Here is a 23,972-nt window from a genome sequence, read left to right as displayed (position 1 = left end):
CTTTCTACACTAATTCCCAAAGGAGTACTGTGAAATGTTTACAGTATCTCTTTCTACACTAATTCCCAAAGGAGTACTGTGAAATGTTTACAGTATCTCTTTCTACAGTAATTCCCAAAGGAGTACTGTGAAATGTTTACAGTATCTCTTTCTACAGTAATTCCCAAAGGAGTACTGTGAAATGTTTACAGTATCTCTTTCTACACTAATTCCCAAAGGAGTACTGTGAAATGTTTACAGTATCTCTTTCTACACTAATTCTCAAAGGAGTACTGTGAAATGTTTACAGTATCTCTTTCTACACTAATTCCCAAAGGAGTACTGTGAAATGTTTACAGTATCTCTTTCTACACTAATTCCTAAAGGAGTACTGTGAAATGTTTACAGTATCTCTTTCTACACTAATTCCCAAAGGAGTACTGTGAAATGTTTACAGTATCTCTTTCTAAACTAATTCCCAAAGGAGTACTGTGAAATGTTTACAGTATCTCTTTCTAAACTAATTCCCAAAGGAGTACTGTGAAATGTTTACAGTATCTCTTTCTACACTAATTCCCAAAGGAGTACTGTGAAATGTTTACAGTATCTCTTTCTACACTAATTCCCAAAGGAGTACTGTGAAATGTTTACAGTATCTCTTTCTACACTAATTCCCAAAGGAGTACTGTGAAATGTTTACAGTATCTCTTTCTACACTAATTCCCAAAGGAGTACTGTGAAATGTTTACAGTATCTCTTTCTACACTAATTCCCAAAGGAGTACTGTGAAATGTTTACAGTATCTCTTTCTACACTAATTCCCAAAGGAGTACTGTGAAATGTTTACAGTATCTCTTTCTACACCAATTCCCAAAGGAGTACTGTGAAATGTTTACAGTATCTCTTTCTACAGTAATTCCCAAAGGAGTACTGTGAAATGATTACAGTATCTCTTTCTACACTAATTCCCAAAGGAGTACTGTGAAATGTTTACAGTATCTCTTTCTACACTAATTCCTAAAGGAGTACTGTGAAATGTTTACAGTATCTCTTTCTACACTAATTCCCAAAGGAGTACTGTGAAATGTTTACAGTATCTCTTTCTACACTAATTCCCAAAGGAGTACTGTGAAATGTTTACAGTATCTCTTTCTACAGTAATTCCCAAAGGAGTACTGTGAAATGTTTACAGTATCTCTTTCTACACTAATTCCCAAAGGAGTACTGTGAAATGTTTACAGTATCTCTTTCTACACTAATTCCCAAAGGAGTACTGTGAAATGTTTACAGTATCTCTTTCTACACTAATTCCCAAAGGAGTACTGTGAAATGTTTACAGTATCTCTTTCTACACTAATTCCCAAAGGAGTACTGTGAAATGTTTACAGTATCTCTTTCTACACTAATTCCCAAAGGAGTACTGTGAAATGTTTACAGTATCTCTTTCTACACTAATTCCCAAAGGAGTACTGTGAAATGTTTACAGTATCTCTTTCTACACTAATTCCCAAAGGAGTACTGTGAAATGTTTACAGTATCTCTTTCTACACTAATTCCCAAAGGAGTACTGTGAAATGTTTACAGTATCTCTTTCTACACTAATTCCCAAAGGAGTACTGTGAAATGTTTACAGTATCTCTTTCTACAGTAAATCCCAAAGGAGTACTGTGAAATGTTTACAGTATCTCTTTCTACACTAATTCCCAAAGGAGTACTGTGAAATGTTTACAGTATCTCTTTCTACACTAATTCCCAAAGGAGTACTGTGAAATGTTTACAGTATCTCTTTCTACAGTAATTCCCAAAGGAGTACTGTGAAATGTTTACAGTATCTCTTTCTACACTAATTCCCAAAGGAGTACTGTGAAATGTTTACAGTATCTCTTTCTACACTAATTCCCAAAGGAGTACTGTGAAATGTTTACAGTATCTCTTTCTACACTAATTCCCAAAGGAGTACTGTGAAATGTTTACAGTATCTCTTTCTACACTAATTCCCAAAGGAGTACTGTGAAATGTTTACAGTATCTCTTTCTACACTAATTCCCAAAGGAGTACTGTGAAATGTTTACAGTATCTCTTTCTACACTAATTCCCAAAGGAGTACTGTGAAATGTTTACAGTATCTCTTTCTACACTAATTCCCAAAGGAGTACTGTGAAATGTTTACAGTATCTCTTTCTACACTAATTCCCAAAGGAGTACTGTGAAATGTTTACAGTATCTCTTTCTACACTAATTCCCAAAGGAGTACTGTGAAATGTTTACAGTATCTCTTTCTACACTAATTCCCAAAGGAGTACTGTGAAATGTTTACAGTATCTCTTTCTACACTAATTCCCAAAGGAGTACTGTGAAATGTTTACAGTATCTCTTTCTACACTAATTCCCAAAGGAGTACTGTGAAATGTTTACAGTATCTCTTTCTACACCAATTCCCAAAGGAGTACTGTGAAATGTTTACAGTATCTCTTTCTACAGTAATTCCCAAAGGAGTACTGTGAAATGATTACAGTATCTCTTTCTACACTAATTCCTAAAGGAGTACTGTGAAATGTTTACAGTATCTCTTTCTACACTAATTCCTAAAGGAGTACTGTGAAATGTTTACAGTATCTCTTTCTACACTAATTCCCAAAGGAGTACTGTGAAATGTTTACAGTATCTCTTTCTACACTAATTCCCAAAGGAGTACTGTGAAATGTTTACAGTATCTCTTTCTACACTAATTCCCAAAGGAGTACTGTGAAATGTTTACAGTATCTCTTTCTACACTAATTCCCAAAGGAGTACTGTGAAATGTTTACAGTATCTCTTTCTACACTAATTCCCAAAGGAGTACTGTGAAATGTTTACAGTATCTCTTTCTACACTAATTCCCAAAGGAGTACTGTGAAATGTTTACAGTATCTCTTTCTACACTAATTCCCAAAGGAGTACTGTGAAATGTTTACAGTATCTCTTTCTACACTAATTCCCAAAGGAGTACTGTGAAATGTTTACAGTATCTCTTTCTACACTAATTCCCAAAGGAGTACTGTGAAATGTTTACAGTATCTCTTTCTACACTAATTCCCAAAGGAGTACTGTGAAATGTTTACAGTATCTCTTTCTACAGTAAATCCCAAAGGAGTACTGTGAAATGTTTACAGTATCTCTTTCTACACTAATTCCCAAAGGAGTACTGTGAAATGTTTACAGTATCTCTTTCTACACTAATTCCCAAAGGAGTACTGTGAAATGTTTACAGTATCTCTTTCTACACTAATTCCCAAAGGAGTACTGTGAAATGTTTACAGTATCTCTTTCTACAGTAATTCCCAAAGGAGTACTGTGAAATGTTTACAGTATCTCTTTCTACACTAATTCCCAAAGGAGTACTGTGAAATGTTTACAGTATCTCTTTCTACACTAATTCCCAAAGGAGTACTGTGAAATGTTTACAGTATCTCTTTCTACACTAATTCCCAAAGGAGTACTGTGAAATGTTTACAGTATCTCTTTCTACACTAATTCCCAAAGGAGTACTGTGAAATGTTTACAGTATCTCTTTCTACACTAATTCCCAAAGGAGTACTGTGAAATGTTTACAGTATCTCTTTCTACACTAATTCCCAAAGGAGTACTGTGAAATGTTTACAGTATCTCTTTCTACACTAATTCCCAAAGGAGTACTGTGAAATGTTTACAGTATCTCTTTCTACACTAATTCCCAAAGGAGTACTGTGAAATGTTTACAGTATCTCTTTCTACACTAATTCCCAAAGGAGTACTGTGAAATGTTTACAGTATCTCTTTCTACACTAATTCCCAAAGGAGTACTGTGAAATGTTTACAGTATCTCTTTCTACACTAATTCCCAAAGGAGTACTGTGAAATGTTTACAGTATCTCTTTCTACACTAATTCCCAAAGGAGTACTGTGAAATGTTTACAGTATCTCTTTCTACACTAATTCCCAAAGGAGTACTGTGAAATGTTTACAGTATCTCTTTCTACACTAATTCCCAAAGGAGTACTGTGAAATGTTTACAGTATCTCTTTCTACACTAATTCCCAAAGGAGTACTGTGAAATGTTTACAGTATCTCTTTCTACACTAATTCCCAAAGGAGTACTGTGAAATGTTTACAGTATCTCTTTCTACAGTAATTCCCAAAGGAGTACTGTGAAATGTTTACAGTATCTCTTTCTACAGTAATTCCCAAAGGAGTACTGTGAAATGTTTACAGTATCTCTTTCTACACTAATTCCCAAAGGAGTACTGTGAAATGTTTACAGTATCTCTTTCTACACTAATTCCCAAAGGAGTACTGTGAAATGTTTACAGTATCTCTTTCTACACTAATTCCCAAAGGAGTACTGTGAAATGTTTACAGTATCTCTTTCTACACTAATTCTCAAAGGAGTACTGTGAAATGTTTACAGTATCTCTTTCTACACTAATTCCCAAAGGAGTACTGTGAAATGTTTACAGTATCTCTTTCTACACTAATTCCTAAAGGAGTACTGTGAAATGTTTACAGTATCTCTTTCTACACTAATTCCCAAAGGAGTACTGTGAAATGTTTACAGTATCTCTTTCTAAACTAATTCCCAAAGGAGTACTGTGAAATGTTTACAGTATCTCTTTCTAAACTAATTCCCAAAGGAGTACTGTGAAATGTTTACAGTATCTCTTTCTAAACTAATTCCCAAAGGAGTACTGTGAAATGTTTACAGTATCTCTTTCTACACTAATTCCCAAAGGAGTACTGTGAAATGTTTACAGTATCTCTTTCTACACTAATTCCCAAAGGAGTACTGTGAAATGTTTACAGTATCTCTTTCTACACTAATTCCCAAAGGAGTACTGTGAAATGTTTACAGTATCTCTTTCTACACTAATTCCCAAAGGAGTACTGTGAAATGTTTACAGTATCTCTTTCTACACTAATTCCCAAAGGAGTACTGTGAAATGTTTACAGTATCTCTTTCTACACTAATTCCCAAAGGAGTACTGTGAAATGTTTACAGTATCTCTTTCTACACCAATTCCCAAAGGAGTACTGTGAAATGTTTACAGTATCTCTTTCTACAGTAATTCCCAAAGGAGTACTGTGAAATGATTACAGTATCTCTTTCTACACTAATTCCTAAAGGAGTACTGTGAAATGTTTACAGTATCTCTTTCTACACTAATTCCTAAAGGAGTACTGTGAAATGTTTACAGTATCTCTTTCTACACTAATTCCCAAAGGAGTACTGTGAAATGTTTACAGTATCTCTTTCTACACTAATTCCCAAAGGAGTACTGTGAAATGTTTACAGTATCTCTTTCTACAGTAATTCCCAAAGGAGTACTGTGAAATGTTTACAGTATCTCTTTCTACACTAATTCCCAAAGGAGTACTGTGAAATGTTTACAGTATCTCTTTCTACACTAATTCCCAAAGGAGTACTGTGAAATGTTTACAGTATCTCTTTCTACACTAATTCCCAAAGGAGTACTGTGAAATGTTTACAGTATCTCTTTCTACACTAATTCCCAAAGGAGTACTGTGAAATGTTTACAGTATCTCTTTCTACACTAATTCCCAAAGGAGTACTGTGAAATGTTTACAGTATCTCTTTCTACACTAATTCCCAAAGGAGTACTGTGAAATGTTTACAGTATCTCTTTCTACACCAATTCCCAAAGGAGTACTGTGAAATGTTTACAGTATCTCTTTCTACACTAATTCCCAAAGGAGTACTGTGAAATGTTTACAGTATCTCTTTCTACACCAATTCCCAAAGGAGTACTGTGAAATGTTTACAGTATCTCTTTCTACAGTAATTCCCAAAGGAGTACTGTGAAATGTTTACAGTATCTCTTTCTACACCAATTCCCAAAGGAGTACTGTGAAATGTTTACAGTATCTCTTTCTACAGTAATTCCCAAAGGAGTACTGTGAAATGTTTACAGTATCTCTTTCTACACTAATTCCTAAAGGAGTACTGTGAAATGATTACAGTATCTCTTTCTACACTAATTCCTAAAGGAGTACTGTGAAATGTTTACAGTATCTCTTTCTACAGTAATTCCCAAAGGAGTACTGTGAAATGTTTACATGTCTGGATTATTTGGACAAGTTCACAGTGAAGAAAAATCTTTTGATATAGAAGTAATGATTTTCAATCATTAACATGTATATACATGTATGATGATTCTTCTAGCACAGTGCTGCACACTGATAACAAGCACCCAAGTGTTTCCAAAAGTTTCATACTAAAATTCAAATTGGATAAAAAAAATTGCTAAGGATGTGAGTGCCACTTTGTTAGTATGAATGTAAATAGTTCATGGCAAAGTTACACAATGAATGTAAATAGTTCATGGCAAAGTTACACAATGAATGTAAATAGTTCATGGCAATGTTACACAATGAATGTAAATAGTTCATGGCAAAGTTACACAATGAATGTAAATAGTTCATGGCAAAGTTACACAATGAATGTAAATAGTTCATGGCAAAGTTACACAATGAATGTAATAACTTTTATAATAACAATCATTTATTACACCTCCAGAGACATACATGTATAATTTTTTAGAATATGGTTGAAAAATAGTTTTAAGAACATTAACAGTCTTTATCGCTCTATTTTTTGAACGTGATTGCATTGGTTATCATACCCAAGGTTTGGTAGGTAAGACCATGCTTACTTTAAAGCCGAAGGTGCAACCAGGCTATGTGCCCACACTACGGAAGTAGGTCTGCACATGTGCAATGGAATACATTTGTTTATCTGGGAGGAGCATTTGGTAAATCAGACCCAGGTAGTTTATCAACATATTAGTGGTTGTGCACACATATTGGTTACATGTAGTTCTTGCCTAATCCGAAGAGTCCCTTGTTATATTTTTTTCAAGTGACAGTGTTTCTGCTGCGTTTTTTCCGGTGCGTACGTACGGCCAGACACCCAGTCTTGGTGAAACACGTATTTCTATAAAGATATATAGCCCGAGAAAATTGTATTTTGAAGGACCTGTTCGAACACCATCCAAACATTGTTGCACAGTGACAATTTGTATAATTGAAATTGTAAACTGATATTCTCGGGTACGAACTAACTTACTTGTATCATTTCAATTTTGTACAAGGTACTAAATTACAGTTGCACATGTACACTAACGTCGGCATGTGGTGGATCGTTAGATAAATTTGAAAACACCAAAATCGTTAGATAGATGACAGTTTTTTTACAGATTACAAAAAATCTGTAGGTCATGTAGGACAACATAATCGAGAAAACTTCAAAATTAACTTCACAAGTATCGCACGGACCAGAGCGCACTAAGTTTATACTTCCATACTTACTGTACACTAGGTAGCTAGCTACATGCGATCTTCAATTTGCTATTTTGACCAACTCCGGTTGTCTATTCGCGATAAAATTACGATTAGTTTGGAAACGGGGTAGATTTTCTATGATTCCGTGTCATAAAAGCATGTGTTGTGTAGTTTTCGAAAAGCACACCCGGTGAGAAAGTCGCCCAACAGACGATCTCGCGCCATTGCTGTACTACGTGGCACTTTATTCTGGCGGGGTGTCTCTTGAAAACGGGAATAGCGAACGATGAGCCAATCAAGTGAGACCTTTCAAATGTAGCTAATATTATAGCCAATAAAATTAGTTGTACGATGATATGTGTATAATAAGTCCTCTACACTGTAACATGTAAATAGTAAAGTTGAAATCTTTGTCGCATGAATTCGTATTTATGTACGGATGCGTAGTCTTTCTGAACAGTAATTCTTAGATCAGTTAGTATTTAAACTACGTTTCTGAGTTAATTATTCGGTAGGTTATTGACGAGCTCCCTTTGTAAAAACGCTGTACAAATTGGATGTCGGCGTTCGCCCGGCCACATTCAACGGAACTAGTGAAGCTCAATCATAACAATGGTGGCTGTCAAAATCGAAGACGCAATTTGACCGTGTTGTTATTTCAGTGAGTTTATTCAGCAAGAAAACAACGCGTTCTATGTTTTTGTACTTCCTACATGATGTGATGATCGGTTTTTTTACCGGTACAACTTACAGCCTACAATGAAACTGCTAACTTACTTAGTAACACTGACCATGGATGTATTAGTGATACATCACTAATACATCCATGCACTGACACGATTCCGTGTTCCGTGTTCCGTGTTCATGTTTTGGTATTCAGTTTGAAAAATTAAAATCCTGAACTTTATTTTGCGAACGGTTTTGTCATTTCTTAGTAATTATAGGGCCGACTGTATCACGTTTAACGTTTATGTCAACCCGGAAGTACATAGACACGAAAATAGACGAAGTGACTTGTACATGTAATTAGTAACAAAATTTTGCTGTAACTGCTGGTAACCTTCAAATTTATTTATTTTTATGTTGTAAATACATTCTAATATGCACTAAGGAAATGATCTCATTCAAAGTTGGTATTAGGACAGGGTTCTATGACATACATGTGCATATTCATTGTTGTCGTGGTGCAATCCAATATGACCACCTAGCAGCCATTTTGTTTGCGAATTTTCCATGTCCAAAGCCATAACTCAGACATGCTTGAACAGATCTCATTCAAAGTTTGTATTAGCACAGTGTTCTATGACATACATGTGCATATCCATTTTCGTCGTGATACGATCCAATATGGCTGCATGGCAGCCATTTTGTTTGCAAATTTTCCATGTCCAAAGCCATAACTCAGACATGCTTGAACAGATCTCATTCAAAGTTGGTATTAGCACAGTGTTCTATGATATACATTTGCATATTCATTGTTGTCATGATACGATCCAATATGGCCGCCTGGCAGCCATTTTGTTTGATCCTTTATTGTTGAATGGTTTATTCCATCATGTCATCTTGAAGAGTAGGCATGTCCCATGTCCAACGAGGAGACACAACATGAGTAGGCATGTTCCATGTCCAACGAGCAGACACAACATATCTAAAGTCTGTTTGATTTAGGTTCACAAGTGTTGTTGTGTGATCAGAGTAGTGATATCAAGAAAATGACAACATAAACTGCCAGTTCCTTAAAACCCAATCATAGCAGGGAGTATGTCATTCTCAATGACTTGTTACAAACAGTATATATGAAATATGAGAGCCATGTGAAACTTTTTCAGTGCAAAATGGGATGAAGATATGAGGACAAAGTCAGTGCTCCTTACAGCAGTTTGAATTTCCCGCATATGCATACATTACCCATAATCCCCTTTATATAGGGGACATCTGCCTTTAAAACGGCAAACTCGATATGAAGTGAATGACCTCTGTGCCACAGTGACATGCTATATTACCCAACAAAAAATTTTCTGTCTGTCTATCTGTCTGTCTGTCTGTCTGTGTGTGTGTGTGTGTGTGTGTGTGTGTGTGTGTGTGTGTGTGTGTGTGTGTGTGTGTGTGTGTGTGTGTGTGTGTAAACAACTTAAAGTCAAAAACCGCTGAACGGATTGCCATGATATTTGGTTGGTACATTACCTTGGGTGTCTAGTTGGGAAATTGTTCAAATCGAAATGATCACATCACAGGTGTGTGATTTGGGTCAAAAAATGTGATTTTTGGTCAGAAAACTTAAACTCAGAAACTACTGAGCAGATTGGTGCGAAATTTGGTGGGAACATTCTTAAGGGGGTGTAAAGTAAGATTTGTTCATGATATGATGATTCCATCAGTGATATGCAAATTAGGGCTAAAAATGTGTCTTTTTGGTTAAAAATCTATAATTCCAAACCACCGAGCACATAGGGCTGAAATTTAATGGGAATGCATCTAGGGATGTATGGACGAAGAACATTAACCATACAATGATTCCATGGGTGATATGCAAATTAGGTGTAAAAATGTTCATTTTTGGTCAAAAACATGTATCTCAAAAAGTACCTGGTCAATGAGTGAGATGTTTCTGAAAGTATTATTCTGCAGATTTTCTTCAAAACATTTTGACAAAATAGGCCCTAGCAACCATGACCACACCCTTAGCAACAACCAAATGACAGTATATTTTGGTCAAATATCATCTGGTAGGCAAGTGAGTAAACATTCAAAAAATGTATGTAAATACCCTACCAACCATGACCACACCCATAGCAACAGCCAAACGGTCATGTATTTCACAAAGATAACAAAAGTATTAATAGACAACTGAATAAACATTCAAAAAATGTATGTAAATTTGCCTAGCAACAAGACCATGCCCATAGTAACAGCCAAATGATTGCGTATATCACATGCGCGCAAAGATAGCAACATGGTTGGATAGGCAACTGGATAGTCATTCAGCAAATGAACACCTATTATTAGCATCGACTAGCTATGGATAAACATTTTTAAAAACTGTACAGTTGTGCGACAACACCATTGGCAGTATTTTCAAATGTAAATATGAGACAGTATGCAACAGGGTCGTAAATCTTTACCTGTATTTGGTATGAACAATTGGTGCTGTGGTGATGCACATGTATGGAGTAACGCATATCATGCTAGGCACAACATTAGTCAAGTTACGTGTACACCGTATATGCTTGTAATGCTGTCACTCGGTGAATTGTATCATGTACTAATATTATATTCTGGCCTTTGAGTGAGAAATGAGACAAATAAATTTGCACCTGCAAGGAGGTCCTTAGACTATTACATTAAAATATCAGATGATGTTATGTCTACTACAAGTTGAATGTTGTTGACAATTATGGACGGTGTTTTTGGTAAATTTATTAGAAAATTGAAATTTGAATTGCCTCAAAATTATTTTAGATCCCTAGTTATTTCATTCATCATTACAAATTTCCAGGGTTAATGCTGTAAAACACTGGAATTATTTATAGCCAACCTCAAAAATCCTTTCTTTTTTTTTGTGCTTTTCCCAGTCATTATTTTTGGAGATTTTGTGTAATTTTCATAACAGTAGATTTTTTTGTAAAATGGTGACTATGGTATAAAAGTACAATATTTTACCAACTTTCTATTTTACCACTTTATTACATCGCTAAAACAAAACTGCATAGTGAAGAGCTGAACAACTGTACCACTTCTATATGTTACAAAAAAAAACTTTAAAAAAAAAACAGCAGCGCTATTCTGACCGATATGTCGCTTGTCTTGTGTCCTGAAAGCCGTGTTGTTAGAATGTTTCCTCAACCTTACTGTCAAGGTCCAATCAATTCAAATACAATTGCACAAGGCCAGATGAGCAGAGCTAAGATGACTGAACCAAAAATTGATCTCCCCACATTTGCATAGTTTGGGCATGGCGAATGGTACCTCAGGGAAGTCTCAGAACTAACGTTTCCATCCTCTGAATGCAGCCCTTCAATTTTCAACTTGTTTGAAAACGAAAATCATCAACTTGACCCAATTTACATGACATTTTGACCTACCCTGACCAATGACTCGACCAGTCTCCCATGCATAAAATCAACAACACTGACCACAGACTTGCCAATAAATTCTGTTACTTGATTAACTTATCTTTGACATTATTCAGCCGTGTGTGAGAGTTGAAATATTGTAGCCAAAACACTGAGATCCTAGTGACCAATATGTTTGCCATGTCAATCATTGTGCTACCACGTTATTCACTGATGTTACAAATAAATGCTCAAATTTGTGATGGATGATATTAGATCAAAGATTGCTGTCTACAGTATTTATCAAGGTTATTGACAACAGGTGTCATTAGTTAGTTGTCACAGTTTGTGTAACATTGGTGATGTTTAGCAGCTATTACAACATGTTCAGAAAAAAAGAATAATAGAAAAAAAGTGGACACCAGTAACTTGGCCGAAACAGCGAGACATGATTTCGTCCTCTTTATATATCTACATTCATTTACAGAAACGTGTTAAGTGACTTAAAATGTAATACTATGTATTTTCAGACATGTTTTCCCACCACCATCACCAATCTTTGCAGGAGGAGCTAATGATACATGGGTCAGAGATGTTGCATTCTCTCCAGATGGCAGCCATATTGCATCTATTGCTGATGACAAGTAAGATTACCAACTACAACATTACATGTCTTGCCTCAACTTTTCACTGCACTGTCTTGGGGGATACAAGTGTATAATTTGAACTATCTTGGGGATACTAGTCTATAAATTGAGCTATCTTGGGGGATACAAGTGTATAAATTTAGCTATCTTGGGGGATACTAGTGTATAAATTGAGCTATCTTGGGGGATACTAGTGTATAAATTGAACTATCTTGGGGGATACAAGTGTATAAATTCAACTATCTTGGGGGATACTAGTGTATAAATTGAACTATCTTGGGGATACAAGTATAAATTGAGCTATCTTGGGGGATACAAGTGTATAAATTGAACTATTTTGGGGATACAAGTGTATAAATTGAACTATCTTGGGGGATACAAGTGTATAAATTGAACTATCTTGGGGGATACAAGTGTATAATTTGAACTATTTTGGGGATACAAGTGTATAATTTGAACTATCTTGGGGATACAAGTGTATAATTTGAACTATCTTGGGGGATACAAGTGTATAAATTGAACTATCTTGGGGATACAAGTGTATAATTTGAACTATCTTGGGGGATGCAAGTGTATAAATTGAACTATCTTGGGGGATGCAAGTGTATAAATTGAACTATCTTGGGGGATACAAGTGTATAAATTGAACTATCTTGGGGATACAAGTATAAATTGAGCTATCTTGGGGGATACAAGTGTATAAATTGAACTATTTTGGGGATACAAGTGTATAAATTGAACTATCTTGGGGGATACAAGTGTATAAATTGAACTATCTTGGGGGATACAAGTGTATAATTTGAACTATTTTGGGGATACAAGTGTATAATTTGAACTATCTTGGGGATACAAGTGTATAATTTGAACTATCTTGGGGATACAAGTGTATAATTTGAACTATCTTGGGGATACAAGTGTATAAATTGAACTATCTTGGGGATACAAGTGTATAATTTGAACTATCTTGGGGGATGCAAGTGTATAAATTGAACTATCTTGGGGGATGCAAGTGTATAAATTGAACTATCTTGGGGGATACAAGTGTATAAATTGAACTATCTTGGGGGATACAAGTGTATAAATTGAACTATCTTGGGGGATACAAATGTATAAATTGAACTATCTTGGGGGATACAAGTGTATAATTTGAACTATCTTGGGGGATACAAGTGTATAAATTGAACTATCTTGGGGGATACAAGTGTATAATTTGAACTATCTTGGGGTATACAAGTGTATAATTTGAACTATCTTGGGGGATACAAGTGTATAAATTGAACTATCTTGGGGGATACAAGTGTATAATTTGAACTATCTTGGGGGATACAAGTGTATAATTTGAACTATCTTGGGGGATACAAGTGTATAATTTGAACTATCTTGGGGATACAAGTGTATAATTTGAACTATCTTGGGGATACTAGTGTATAAATTGAACTATCTTGGGGGATACAAGTATATAAATTGAACTATCTTGGGGATACTAGTGTATAAATTGAACTATCTTGGGGGATACAAGTGTATAATTTGAACTATCTTGGGGGATACTAGTGTATAAATTGAACTATCTTGGGGATACTTGTGTATAATTTGAACTATTTTGGGGATACTAGTGTATAATTTGAACTATCTTGGGGGATACAAGTGTATAATTTGAACTATCTTGGGGGATACAAGTGTATAAATTGAACTATCTTGGGGGATACAAGTGTATAAATTGAACTATCTTGGGGGATACAAGTGTATAAATTGAACTATCTTGGGGGATACTAGTGTATAATTTGAACTATTTTGGGGATACTAGTGTATAAATTGAACTATCTTGGGGGATACAAGTGTATAATTTGAACTATCTTGGGGGATACTAGTGTATAATTTGAACTATTTTGGGGATACTAGTGTATAAATTGAACTATCTTGGGGGATACAAGTGTATAAATTGAACTATCTTGGGGGATACTAGTGTATAATTTGAACTATCTTGGGGATACAAGTATATAATTTGAACTATCTTGGGGGATACAAGTGTATAAATTGAACTATCTTGGGGGATACTAGTGTATAATTTGAACTATTTTGGGGATACAAGTGTATAATTTGAACTATCTTGGGGATACAAGTGTATAATTTGAACTATCTTGGGGATACTAGTGTATAAATTGAACTATCTTGGGGGATACAAGTGTATAAATTTAACTATCTTGGGATACTAGTGTATAAATTGAACTATCTTGGGGATACTAGTGTATAAATTGAACTATGTTGGGGGATACAAGTGTATAATTTGAACTATCTTGGGGATACAAGTGTATAATTTGAACTATCTTGGGGGATACAAGTGTATAAATTGAACTATCTTGGGAGATACAAGTGTATAAATTGAACTATCTAGGGGGATACAAATGTATAAATTGAGCTATCTTGGGGATACAAGTGTATTAATTTAGATGTCTTAGGGACACAGTCGTATAATTTGAACTGTCCTACATACAATGTAGACTGTCGACTGTCGTTCGTGCCTTTTTTGCTATGTTTTATCTAAAACTAAAGTCGTTGCCTATAACCACTTACTAATCAGCGAGTGCTGGAGACACGAGCGACTGTCATTGCTCGCTGTATCTCCCTTTCTATCACTTATTCATGATTTGACGTCATGGAATTGGGCTTTACTCTATCGTACGATTTACATACAGTTCACTCAACATTCAACACACATACACGTACACTGCAGTGCAAATTTGACCCCGTAAATGTATTTTGATGGTCATAATCAAGTAATTTACCTTTCCTATCTTTCTTAGTGAAAGCTTGAAAACATGCATTTTTCGATATTTGTAAATGACGTCGTTGGACGACCTCGATGCCCAACATGGCAATTTCATTGACAATGTCATGCTTATACACTCACTAGTCTATGGACATGGTGCCGTGTACGTGTACAGTCTACTAGCTAGCTGCGAGTCGAAGGAAGTCAATTGGCTCCAACTCATGGACTGTTATCATGCATATAATTTTTCTTCTCTGAAAGTCTTTCAAGTGTGAATACCCAAGTTTCTCCAATGTGTCTTGATATGTTTACTCACTTCGTGACTCTGGTGATGCCATGTTGATTTTGATTGACAAGCTTTAAGAACGATGACCCCAATGTCAAACATTCTACAGTAAAAATGTCCTTACTGTTGTCATGTGAGGGCGCGGCAAGGAACAACAGTCGTTCGCGCATTTGGCAATCGCAGTTCCAATCAGTATGCATTAGCATTCAGTGCTACGGAGCAATGTGACTACTTTGATTTAGATGAAACGTAGCAAAAAAGCCAAAAAAATCAAACTCTTCGTTAGAGTCTCAGGTATATGGAAATCCATGATGACAGAGCTTCATTAAAACTGTAATCTATAGCAACAAAGGTTTTAGGAGATATGCACTCTGTTATGTGTATAAGTATTAAATTATATTGAAATTGAAGTATGCAGTCTCAAGATATAGCCTAATTAACAAAATCAGTAATGATGAAAGTTATTCATTATCACTGTATTAAGGTACATCAACAAACTTTATAGGACATACTGTAAACCTGGAAATGTTCGCGTAAGATTTATTTTCACTAATTTCGCTACAAAACAAAAACGCGAAAATAAGTAGTAGCGAAAATATATATTTCTGCATGTGCAATGCAATGTACCAGTATGGGTTATTAGTGAAAATTAATCTTTGTGAACTACATGCAGACTGTAAAATCGCAAAATTTTCTAGTCGTGAAAATATGCAGGTTTACAGTATTCAATTTTTAGGACAACTGAACTGAGGTTCACTAGCAGGGTTTTACAAGATGCAATATATTGCATCTTTCATGCATAATTATGGACTTGGGACCCCAATAAAAATTACCATTGCGTCCTCTGGGATGCAGGAATTTTGTTGTAGTTAGTATCCCCTCCATTTTAATGTGCTCGCATCTCATTACTAACTACATCGGAAGCTCTGATTTGAACACTCCGGAATCTCATTATTTATTCATATTTATGTCACCGTTACACCAATAAGAAGATATATACTGCGTAGCCCCTTTGTTTTCAACTTTCGCAAACTGTTAACTTGTTTCTAATTGGGTTAAATTTTATAATTATTCTCAACATTAAATATGGCCACTGCTCCGAAATGAAAGACCGATCTCTGCCGTTCCTTCGGTGGCAGGCTGTTTGACACGGATTCTACTATAGCAGCATCACCAGCCGATACTAGTGAGAAGTTACTGGTTCTACCAAGAAACGATCGATCATCCATCAATGGGTGGCTTGGTTATTAGTCCCCGCCGGACAAAGTCCGGGATGGGGACTTATGGATTGGGTTCCGTCCGTCCATCTGGAGCCGTTTCTTGGAGATGCCTTGACCGATTTTTTTCAAACTTGGTACAGGGCAACATACTATGGCATACATATGCACGTCAGTTTGTTTCATGATACGATTCAATATGGCCAACTAACAGCCATTTTGTTTGCAAATTTTCCCTGTCCAAAGCCATAACTCAGACATGCTTGAACAGATCTCATTCAAAGTTGGTATTATCACAGTGTTCTATGACATACATGCGCATATCCGTTTTCGTCGTGATACAATCCGATATGGCTGCCTGGCAGCCATTTTGTTGGCGCAGTTTTCATGTCCAAAGCCATAACTCAGACATGCTTGAACAGGTCCCACCCCACCCCCGTACCCGACTTATCCTTTATTAGTTCCAGGGCGCCCTCTAGATGACGACCTGGAACTTTTGGTTTTCCAGCCGTTCTTACTTTCTATCCACTTTCGGTTTACAACTCTGTGGGGGGTCTCCACTCAGTTTTCTTCCAGGTTTCCCAGCATGCATTGCAGCAAACGCTAGCCATTGGGGACCCCCTATTTCCGTCACTATTTGCGTAAGCTAAAAACTTTTGATAGCTGACAATATATGTTGGAGGGGGTACTGTACTAAAAGTTGTGGAGTTGAGGGGTCGTGTTTAAATGCTGACTCATTACATCAGAAACACATGGTGAAAGCGTGATCAGCGATCATAGTACAGTAAAGTTGAGTTTACGATGTGTGAACCTGTTTTGATCGAATTAGTGCATCATTGGACGTGATTTTGTTAAATTAAGGGACAGATATATTGGTTTCACTCAGCTTGTATCTGTGTACATTGGTATCAAAACATTGTATGTGGTCCGCCAATCGGTAGTTTTGTGCTCGACTACTCCCTTTATCTTTTGGCGTAATCCTATAAAATATCGTCCTACTTATTTATATGCATCAACATTGACCTCGGTATTTCTACATCGCCTCCAAAATTGTGCTCCTTTTGATGTGGTTACCATAAAAATCAACGTTTGTTCGGTAAAATTATGTGGTGGGAGCGTGGCACACTTCCATGTTCATAATCGTCGATCTCCAGCTGAAGTCAGCGCTATCATTCATTTGCATTGTGATACCCTTGTATGGGAAAAATAGTGACGTATTCGAAGCGGGACATGAATGATGTCATGGCATATCATGAATATTGATCAGCTCAGTATGCAGGGAGATTTCAACTTTCGCATCATTGGACGATTGATACGATGACTGTTTGGAGTTCTCATTTACAGCAATCCATCGATGTGTTTTTAGTTTTAAATTCCGATCGGCCTAGTTTTGTTAGAACAGGGTTTTTGGAGACCATCCTACTTCAATTGAATGTTGGTTTTTCGGCGACTCGTCACAAGTTGCTTCTTGAGTTGCTTCATGAGTTGCACCGTGTAACCACCTCGTCGCGTCGCAAGTAATAACTTAAATGAATGTTTGACATATACCTACGTGTCAAATGACGTTCAATGTTATGGCCGCCATGTTTTTAGTATAAATATTCTATTTCGGCAAGTATTTTTGATATCATTTCGATTTATCATCACTTACCAATAGTATACAACTTCTATGAATGCTTGATCTCCGCTGAATATCATTTTATTTGTAACTTGAATGCAAGTAGCGACATTGGAAAGATCAACATCGCCCTAAACAAACTTTAATTTGAATATGACTTTATCGACTGCTGTAACATAAAATATTTGTTCGAATTTTCGCCTTGTCGTGATTTCTAAAACAAAGTAGGATCTGCTGCTCAGACGTGAACGGATCTCGCTACTTTAGTCTGCGACACCGGTCGTTCGTTTGCAGGTACTAGGTGGGGTTACGTGTTTTCTACATACCAAACTACCAAACCAGCTTGTTCCTCAGCAATCTTGGTCAACTCATTGCATCCTTGCACACAATCAATGTTTACCACAATGTCATCTGTGGAGACTTCAGTGACAATCAACAAGTTCTCCCAGTTGAGAAATTCATGTCCAGCTTCCAATTCAACCAAGTTGTTAAAACAGCCACCACACTCAAAGGCACCTAGTAATAGACCACATCTATGTCAAATCTGCACACTCACCTATTGGGAAATGCCCATGTCATGCAAACATATTACAGCTACCATGGTCCTGTAATATACCAGATGTCTCCCAACCCTTAGGTGTGTAACCTTGTTTCACTGCCACACTATCCTACCCTCAATATATCCACTATCGGCCAATTTACACCAATCCAAACATCATCGCCTCTTCATGTCCCCAACTGTGCCCTGGAACTACACTTTTGCTTGCAAATGCATACTAGTTGTTGAATGGTTTATTCCATGACGTCATCTTGAAGAGTAGGCATTCCCATGTCCAACGAGGAGACACAACATGAGTAGTCATGTTCCATGTCCAATGAGCAGACACAACATATCTAAGTCCGTTTGATTTAGGTTCACAAGTGTTGTTGCGTGATCAGAGTAGTGATATCAAAAATAACCATATGAGGCCAAACAACATTAACCAGGTTTGAAAATGACAACATAAACTGCCAGTTCATTAAAACCCAATCATAGCGGGGAGTATGTCATTTTCAATGACTTGTTGATACAACTTTTACCTTTAATTAGTAATTTGCATAATAAGTGATTCTCTTACAAGAGGCATTCAGTTTAAATCTGGTTATATATCAAACTGTCTGTTACAATCTAACAAAAAAATGTGATGACAAACCTGGAGACTAGTACAAAGAAAGTTACGACACTTTTTCTAACATGATGTAGGACAACTCTGGCGAACATTCATCGCTGCTAAATACTATGTGTCGGTGTCGGTTTTATACTTAACTTTGCAACAACAATCAGAAAACATAATTGTCGTCAGATATAAAACTCTTTTCTTAAGTCTAGAGAATGATGAACTGCATGGACTTTAGGAAAAAAAACGACAGATAAATGACTGACATTCCTTCACCTTTGAGTTGAAATTGCAGGGTGTTTAAGCATATTATGATATCATCAGTGATGTCCAAATTAAGTGTAAAAATGCGAATTTTGGTCTAAAACTTGTATCTCAAAAAGTACTTGGTCAATGAGACTGAAACTTGGTAAAATGTTTCAGGAAGTGTTATTCTGCAGATTTTCATCAAAAGATTTTGACAAAATTGGCCCTAGCAACCATGACCACACCCTTAGAAACAAACAAATGGCAGTATATTTTGATTGAATAACATCATCTGATACACAAGTAAACATTCAAAAAATGTATGCAAATATCCCTAGCAGCCATGACCACGCCCATAGCAACAGCCAAATGATCATAGATATTGCAAAGATAACAACAGAGATTAATAGACAATTGAATAAACATTCAAGAAATGTATGTCAATGTGCCTAGCAACAAGACCACGCCCATAGCAACAGCTAAATGATCATGTATATTGCAAAGATAACAACAGGGATTACTAGACAATTGAATAAACATTCAAAAAATGTATGCAAATACACCTAGTAACAAGACTGCGCCCACAGCAACAGCCAAATGATCACATATATTGCAAAGATAATATCAGGAATTCATACACAAGTGAACAAAAACATTCAAAAATGTATGCAAATATATCTAACAACATGACCACACCCATAGCAACAGCCAAATGATTGCGTATATCGCAAAGATTGCAACATGGGTGGATAGGCAACTGGATAGTCATTCAGCAAATGAACACCTATTGTTAGCATGGACTAGCATACGGATAAACATTTTTAAAAACTGTACAGTTGTGCTACAATGCCATTGGCAGTATTTTTTTTATATTTAGCTGCCTAACGCATTATTGTAATCTTAACAAAGTGCAGTGGTATTTGCCTGTTGATGAGGTCTTTGTTGCTAGGCATATATGTATCAATACTGTTTAATATTTGTCTACATCCCTATCCACCCCTGTTGTTATCTTTGTTAGTCCCCGCCGGACGAGGGACTTATGGATTTTTAAAAACTGTACAGTTGTGCTACAACTTATGGATTGGGTTCCGTCCGTCCGTCCATCCGTCCGTCCAGAGCCGTTTCTTGGAGATGCCTGGACCAATTTTTTTCAAACTTGGTACAGGGGCAACATACAATGGCATACATATGCACGTCAATTTGTTTCATGATACGATCCAATATGGCCGCCTAGCAGCCATTTTGTTTGCAAATTTTCCCTGTCTAAAGCCATAACTCAGACATGCTTGAACAGATCTCATTCAGAGTTGGTATTAGCACAGTGTTCTATAACATACATGTGCATATCCATTTTCGTCGTGATACAATCCAATATGGCTGCCTGGCAGCCATTTTGTTTGCAAATTTTCCATGTCCAAAGCCATAACCCAGACATGCTTGAACAGATCTCATTCAAAGTTGGTATTAGGACAGTATTCTATGACATACATGTGCATATTCATTGTTGTCATGATATGATCCAATATGGCCGCCTGGCAGCCATTTTGTTTGCGAATTTTCTATGTCCAAAGCCATAACTCAGATGTGCTTGAACAGGTCCCCCCCCCCCCCCCAATACCCGACCCATCCTTTATTGTTCAATGGTTTATTCCATCACGTCATCTTGAAGAGTAGGCATGTCCCATGTCCAACGAGGAGACACAACATGAGTAGGCATGTTCCTTGTCCAACGAGCAGACACAATATATCTAAGTCTGTTTGATTTAGGTTCACAAGTGTTGTTGCGTGATCAGAGTAGTGATATCAAGAAAATGACAACATAAACTGCCAGTTCCTTAAAACCCAATCATAGCGGGGACTATGTCATTCTCAATGACTTGTTAATGAACACCATTGGTTCCCTTTGGCTTTGGATGGAGTCTTAGTTGCTGGGTAAAAATATGGCATTCATGAGGTCAGTGCAGATTGACACGTCTAGAAATATCCACACTAATAATTCTGACTCATCCACCTACTAGTTGTGGAGATATACTTTTTTAACAAAACTTGTTTGTACTAATTCGCATTTTACTAATGGGATATTCAAGTATTCAATACCCTTTTCTGTACACCCCTTGAAACATCCTCATGGAATTTTGGCCAAATACTGCTAGCATTTTTGAAGTTTAACTTTTTGACTGCAAACTCACATTTCTAAATCCAATTTTCATGTCAATAATAGAATTACCATAGAAACATATTTTGTGTAGCTGTATACATGATAAATCAAATGGAATTGATTTTTGAGTCCGCCCAAAAACATCGGCACCTTCAATGGTGATCACAAGTTCAACTTGTTTCTGTATTGTTTATGGATAATATTGACTCAATGTCAATTTAGAGTGAATAAAATATATTGTTGTTGTCAGATCAAAAAACAATACTCAGTTACAAATCGATGAAGTGAATTTTTACAAGAATCAAACTTGCCACTACACTGTCTACATATAATAGTGGCCTCTAATTATAAATTATCAATTTTAGGGAATATATTGTTGACAATATGCTGAACAACATGACCCAGTTATACCTAGTGCAGGTTTAAGTTTTGCAACACCCCAAATAATTTTAGCTCAAAGTGAAGGAATGTCACAGACTATTTGTAATTTGAACTGTCATTTAACTTGTAATAGATCTAAAGTTAAGTCTATCATCATGCATTTTATCATTCCTTAGACTTTAACAAAGAGTTTGATTTATGGTGCCTCTTATTTTTTCAGATTGTAGTTGATCACAAACTTTACTTAGAAAATTGTCTGGTTTGTATTGCGGCATGTGACATGCAAGGACCAATGATGTAAAAATTTACTAACTTTTTAATAGTTGTTATGGACACATGTTTTGGGGATTCTAGTAATTTAGTGTGTAGAAAACATCTTATCGATAATAAAACATAGATACACTCGATCTAAACAACAACACATAGTATTCTGTACCAGTCAACATTCGTCTCAGTCTTTCTTCATCATGTTGCAAAATGTGTTGTAACATTATTTGTATTAGTCTCCAGGTACAGTACAGTTTTCGCCTAAGCTCCCGCCTCAATTCGCGTTCACATCGCTTCAGCTTCGCTTTCGCTTCGCCTCAATGTCAAGTTTACGGGAGTTCGCTTCAATTAAACATCGCTTTCACTTCGCTTCCTTTTCGCGTTGAGTTCGCATTCGCATCGCACCCCATTCGCATCAACTTTGTTTCTGAATCGCATTGTGTGGAACATGCGCTATTATACCCACATATTTGCATGATAAAGGATTTGAAACGAAAAGTATAAATCATTACGGCTACTAAAATTATTTGGGGTTGTACTTTACTTTTCTGTCTACGGCACGATAACCCTGTTTGTTTAATTTGCGTTAATAAATGTTGAGTATTACGCAGTCCTTTCCGATCTCCTGTTTGGACATTATCTAGAATACACTACCTTCTATACATGAACGAATTTTTTTTTATTTGCCGTTTTATGTACTTTACTCCGTCATACCTTTAAAATGAAACTTACAAGATTCAAATTACAGAAGTAAGCAAAATACAACGTACATCTATGTTGAACGTTTTGTATCCGGACCCCATATTTGTTGCGTTCCCGACATTGGTGACAATGTCGCATTTTAAATAAACTTAAAACTTACGAAAATTTGTTTTTAACTTTTTTTTTCTGACGTTAGTTAAGAAACATTTATTTGGGCATCCCACTCATCAGTTGTTTCAATATCATAGTGTTTCTCCATTTCCCTTGTCCATTCATGTAACGACAATGTATTTTGGCAAAAGGAGGATGGTTTTATTACTAGGCTTCTCATTTCTTGAAGCACATATTCTTTTTCGTATTGTCTGCCCGAACCAGATAGAGACGTAATTTACCAATAATTTTTTTAAATACATAATGCAATCCCATGACAATAAATAAATCTTTCTCGGTTACAAGATATCAGTTGGAATACATTTTGGTGTCCGATCTCTTAATCCCATTTTGCATTTCTCTGCTAGACATCGGTCGTATGCGAATAAGTATGAAATTGAATTCCCCATTTATGATGTATTATCAAAGATCGCGAGCTTACCCATAGTGAGTCTATGATCTCATCATGCACTATATTTGTTGACACAACTAAATGATAGTTGTCAGGCAACCATATCTCATTACAATAGTTGCTATGCCATTCGGCCATGGCCTAGATTTGAACTCACGGGCAGGCATCTCCACTTGTATTGAAAGTTCGTCAACATGCCTACCCCTTCACCTCTATACTGCTCTTTCACAACTCCGGGTTAGGTGTCTCATATTCGGACTGTATAGGAATACTTATTTACCATCAAAATGAGTAAGGGTACTGCAGTGTTGGTAATATAAATATGAAACCATTCCTGTTCTGACTTTGGGGTTTCTTTTGAAAAATTTCCATAGTGGTCCGAGTCGTGAGGTAAACGGTTGAAAAGCTAAAGAAAATTGAGTGTACGTACAATGGGAAACGAAAACTATATCGGCGACCACAGATGAGAAAATTATTGCAATCATGAACATTATACATTCGCATTGCAACTTATACAGATGACAGCATTACGGTCGTTTCGATAAATTGTCAATTTGGTATGTAGTTTGGCGTTTCGCTACATACTGTTGGACGTTTCACTACATTATTCGCCCATTAT

The 23,972-nt window shown here is 36.3% G+C and overlaps 1 protein-coding gene across 2 annotated transcripts in view; it reads left to right on the top strand.

Annotated features, from left to right (window-relative positions):
• Positions 1 to 23,972, top strand: part of LOC144448982 (WD repeat and SOCS box-containing protein 1-like) — a 97,116-nt gene that overhangs the window by 65,127 nt on the left and 8,017 nt on the right. For both annotated transcript variants that reach the window (XM_078139375.1, XM_078139374.1), the window contains exon 6: positions 11,876 to 11,989. In XM_078139375.1, the coding sequence (XP_077995501.1) occupies positions 11,876 to 11,989 (114 nt within the window). The remainder of the gene's footprint in view (positions 1 to 11,875; positions 11,990 to 23,972) is intronic.

This window comes from Glandiceps talaboti, chromosome 18, assembly GCF_964340395.1.
Source record: "Glandiceps talaboti chromosome 18, keGlaTala1.1, whole genome shotgun sequence".
Classification (NCBI taxonomy): Eukaryota; Metazoa; Hemichordata; class Enteropneusta; family Spengelidae; genus Glandiceps; species Glandiceps talaboti.
Note: the sequence above shows the minus strand (reverse complement) of the source record. Positions and strands in the feature narration are given on the sequence as shown.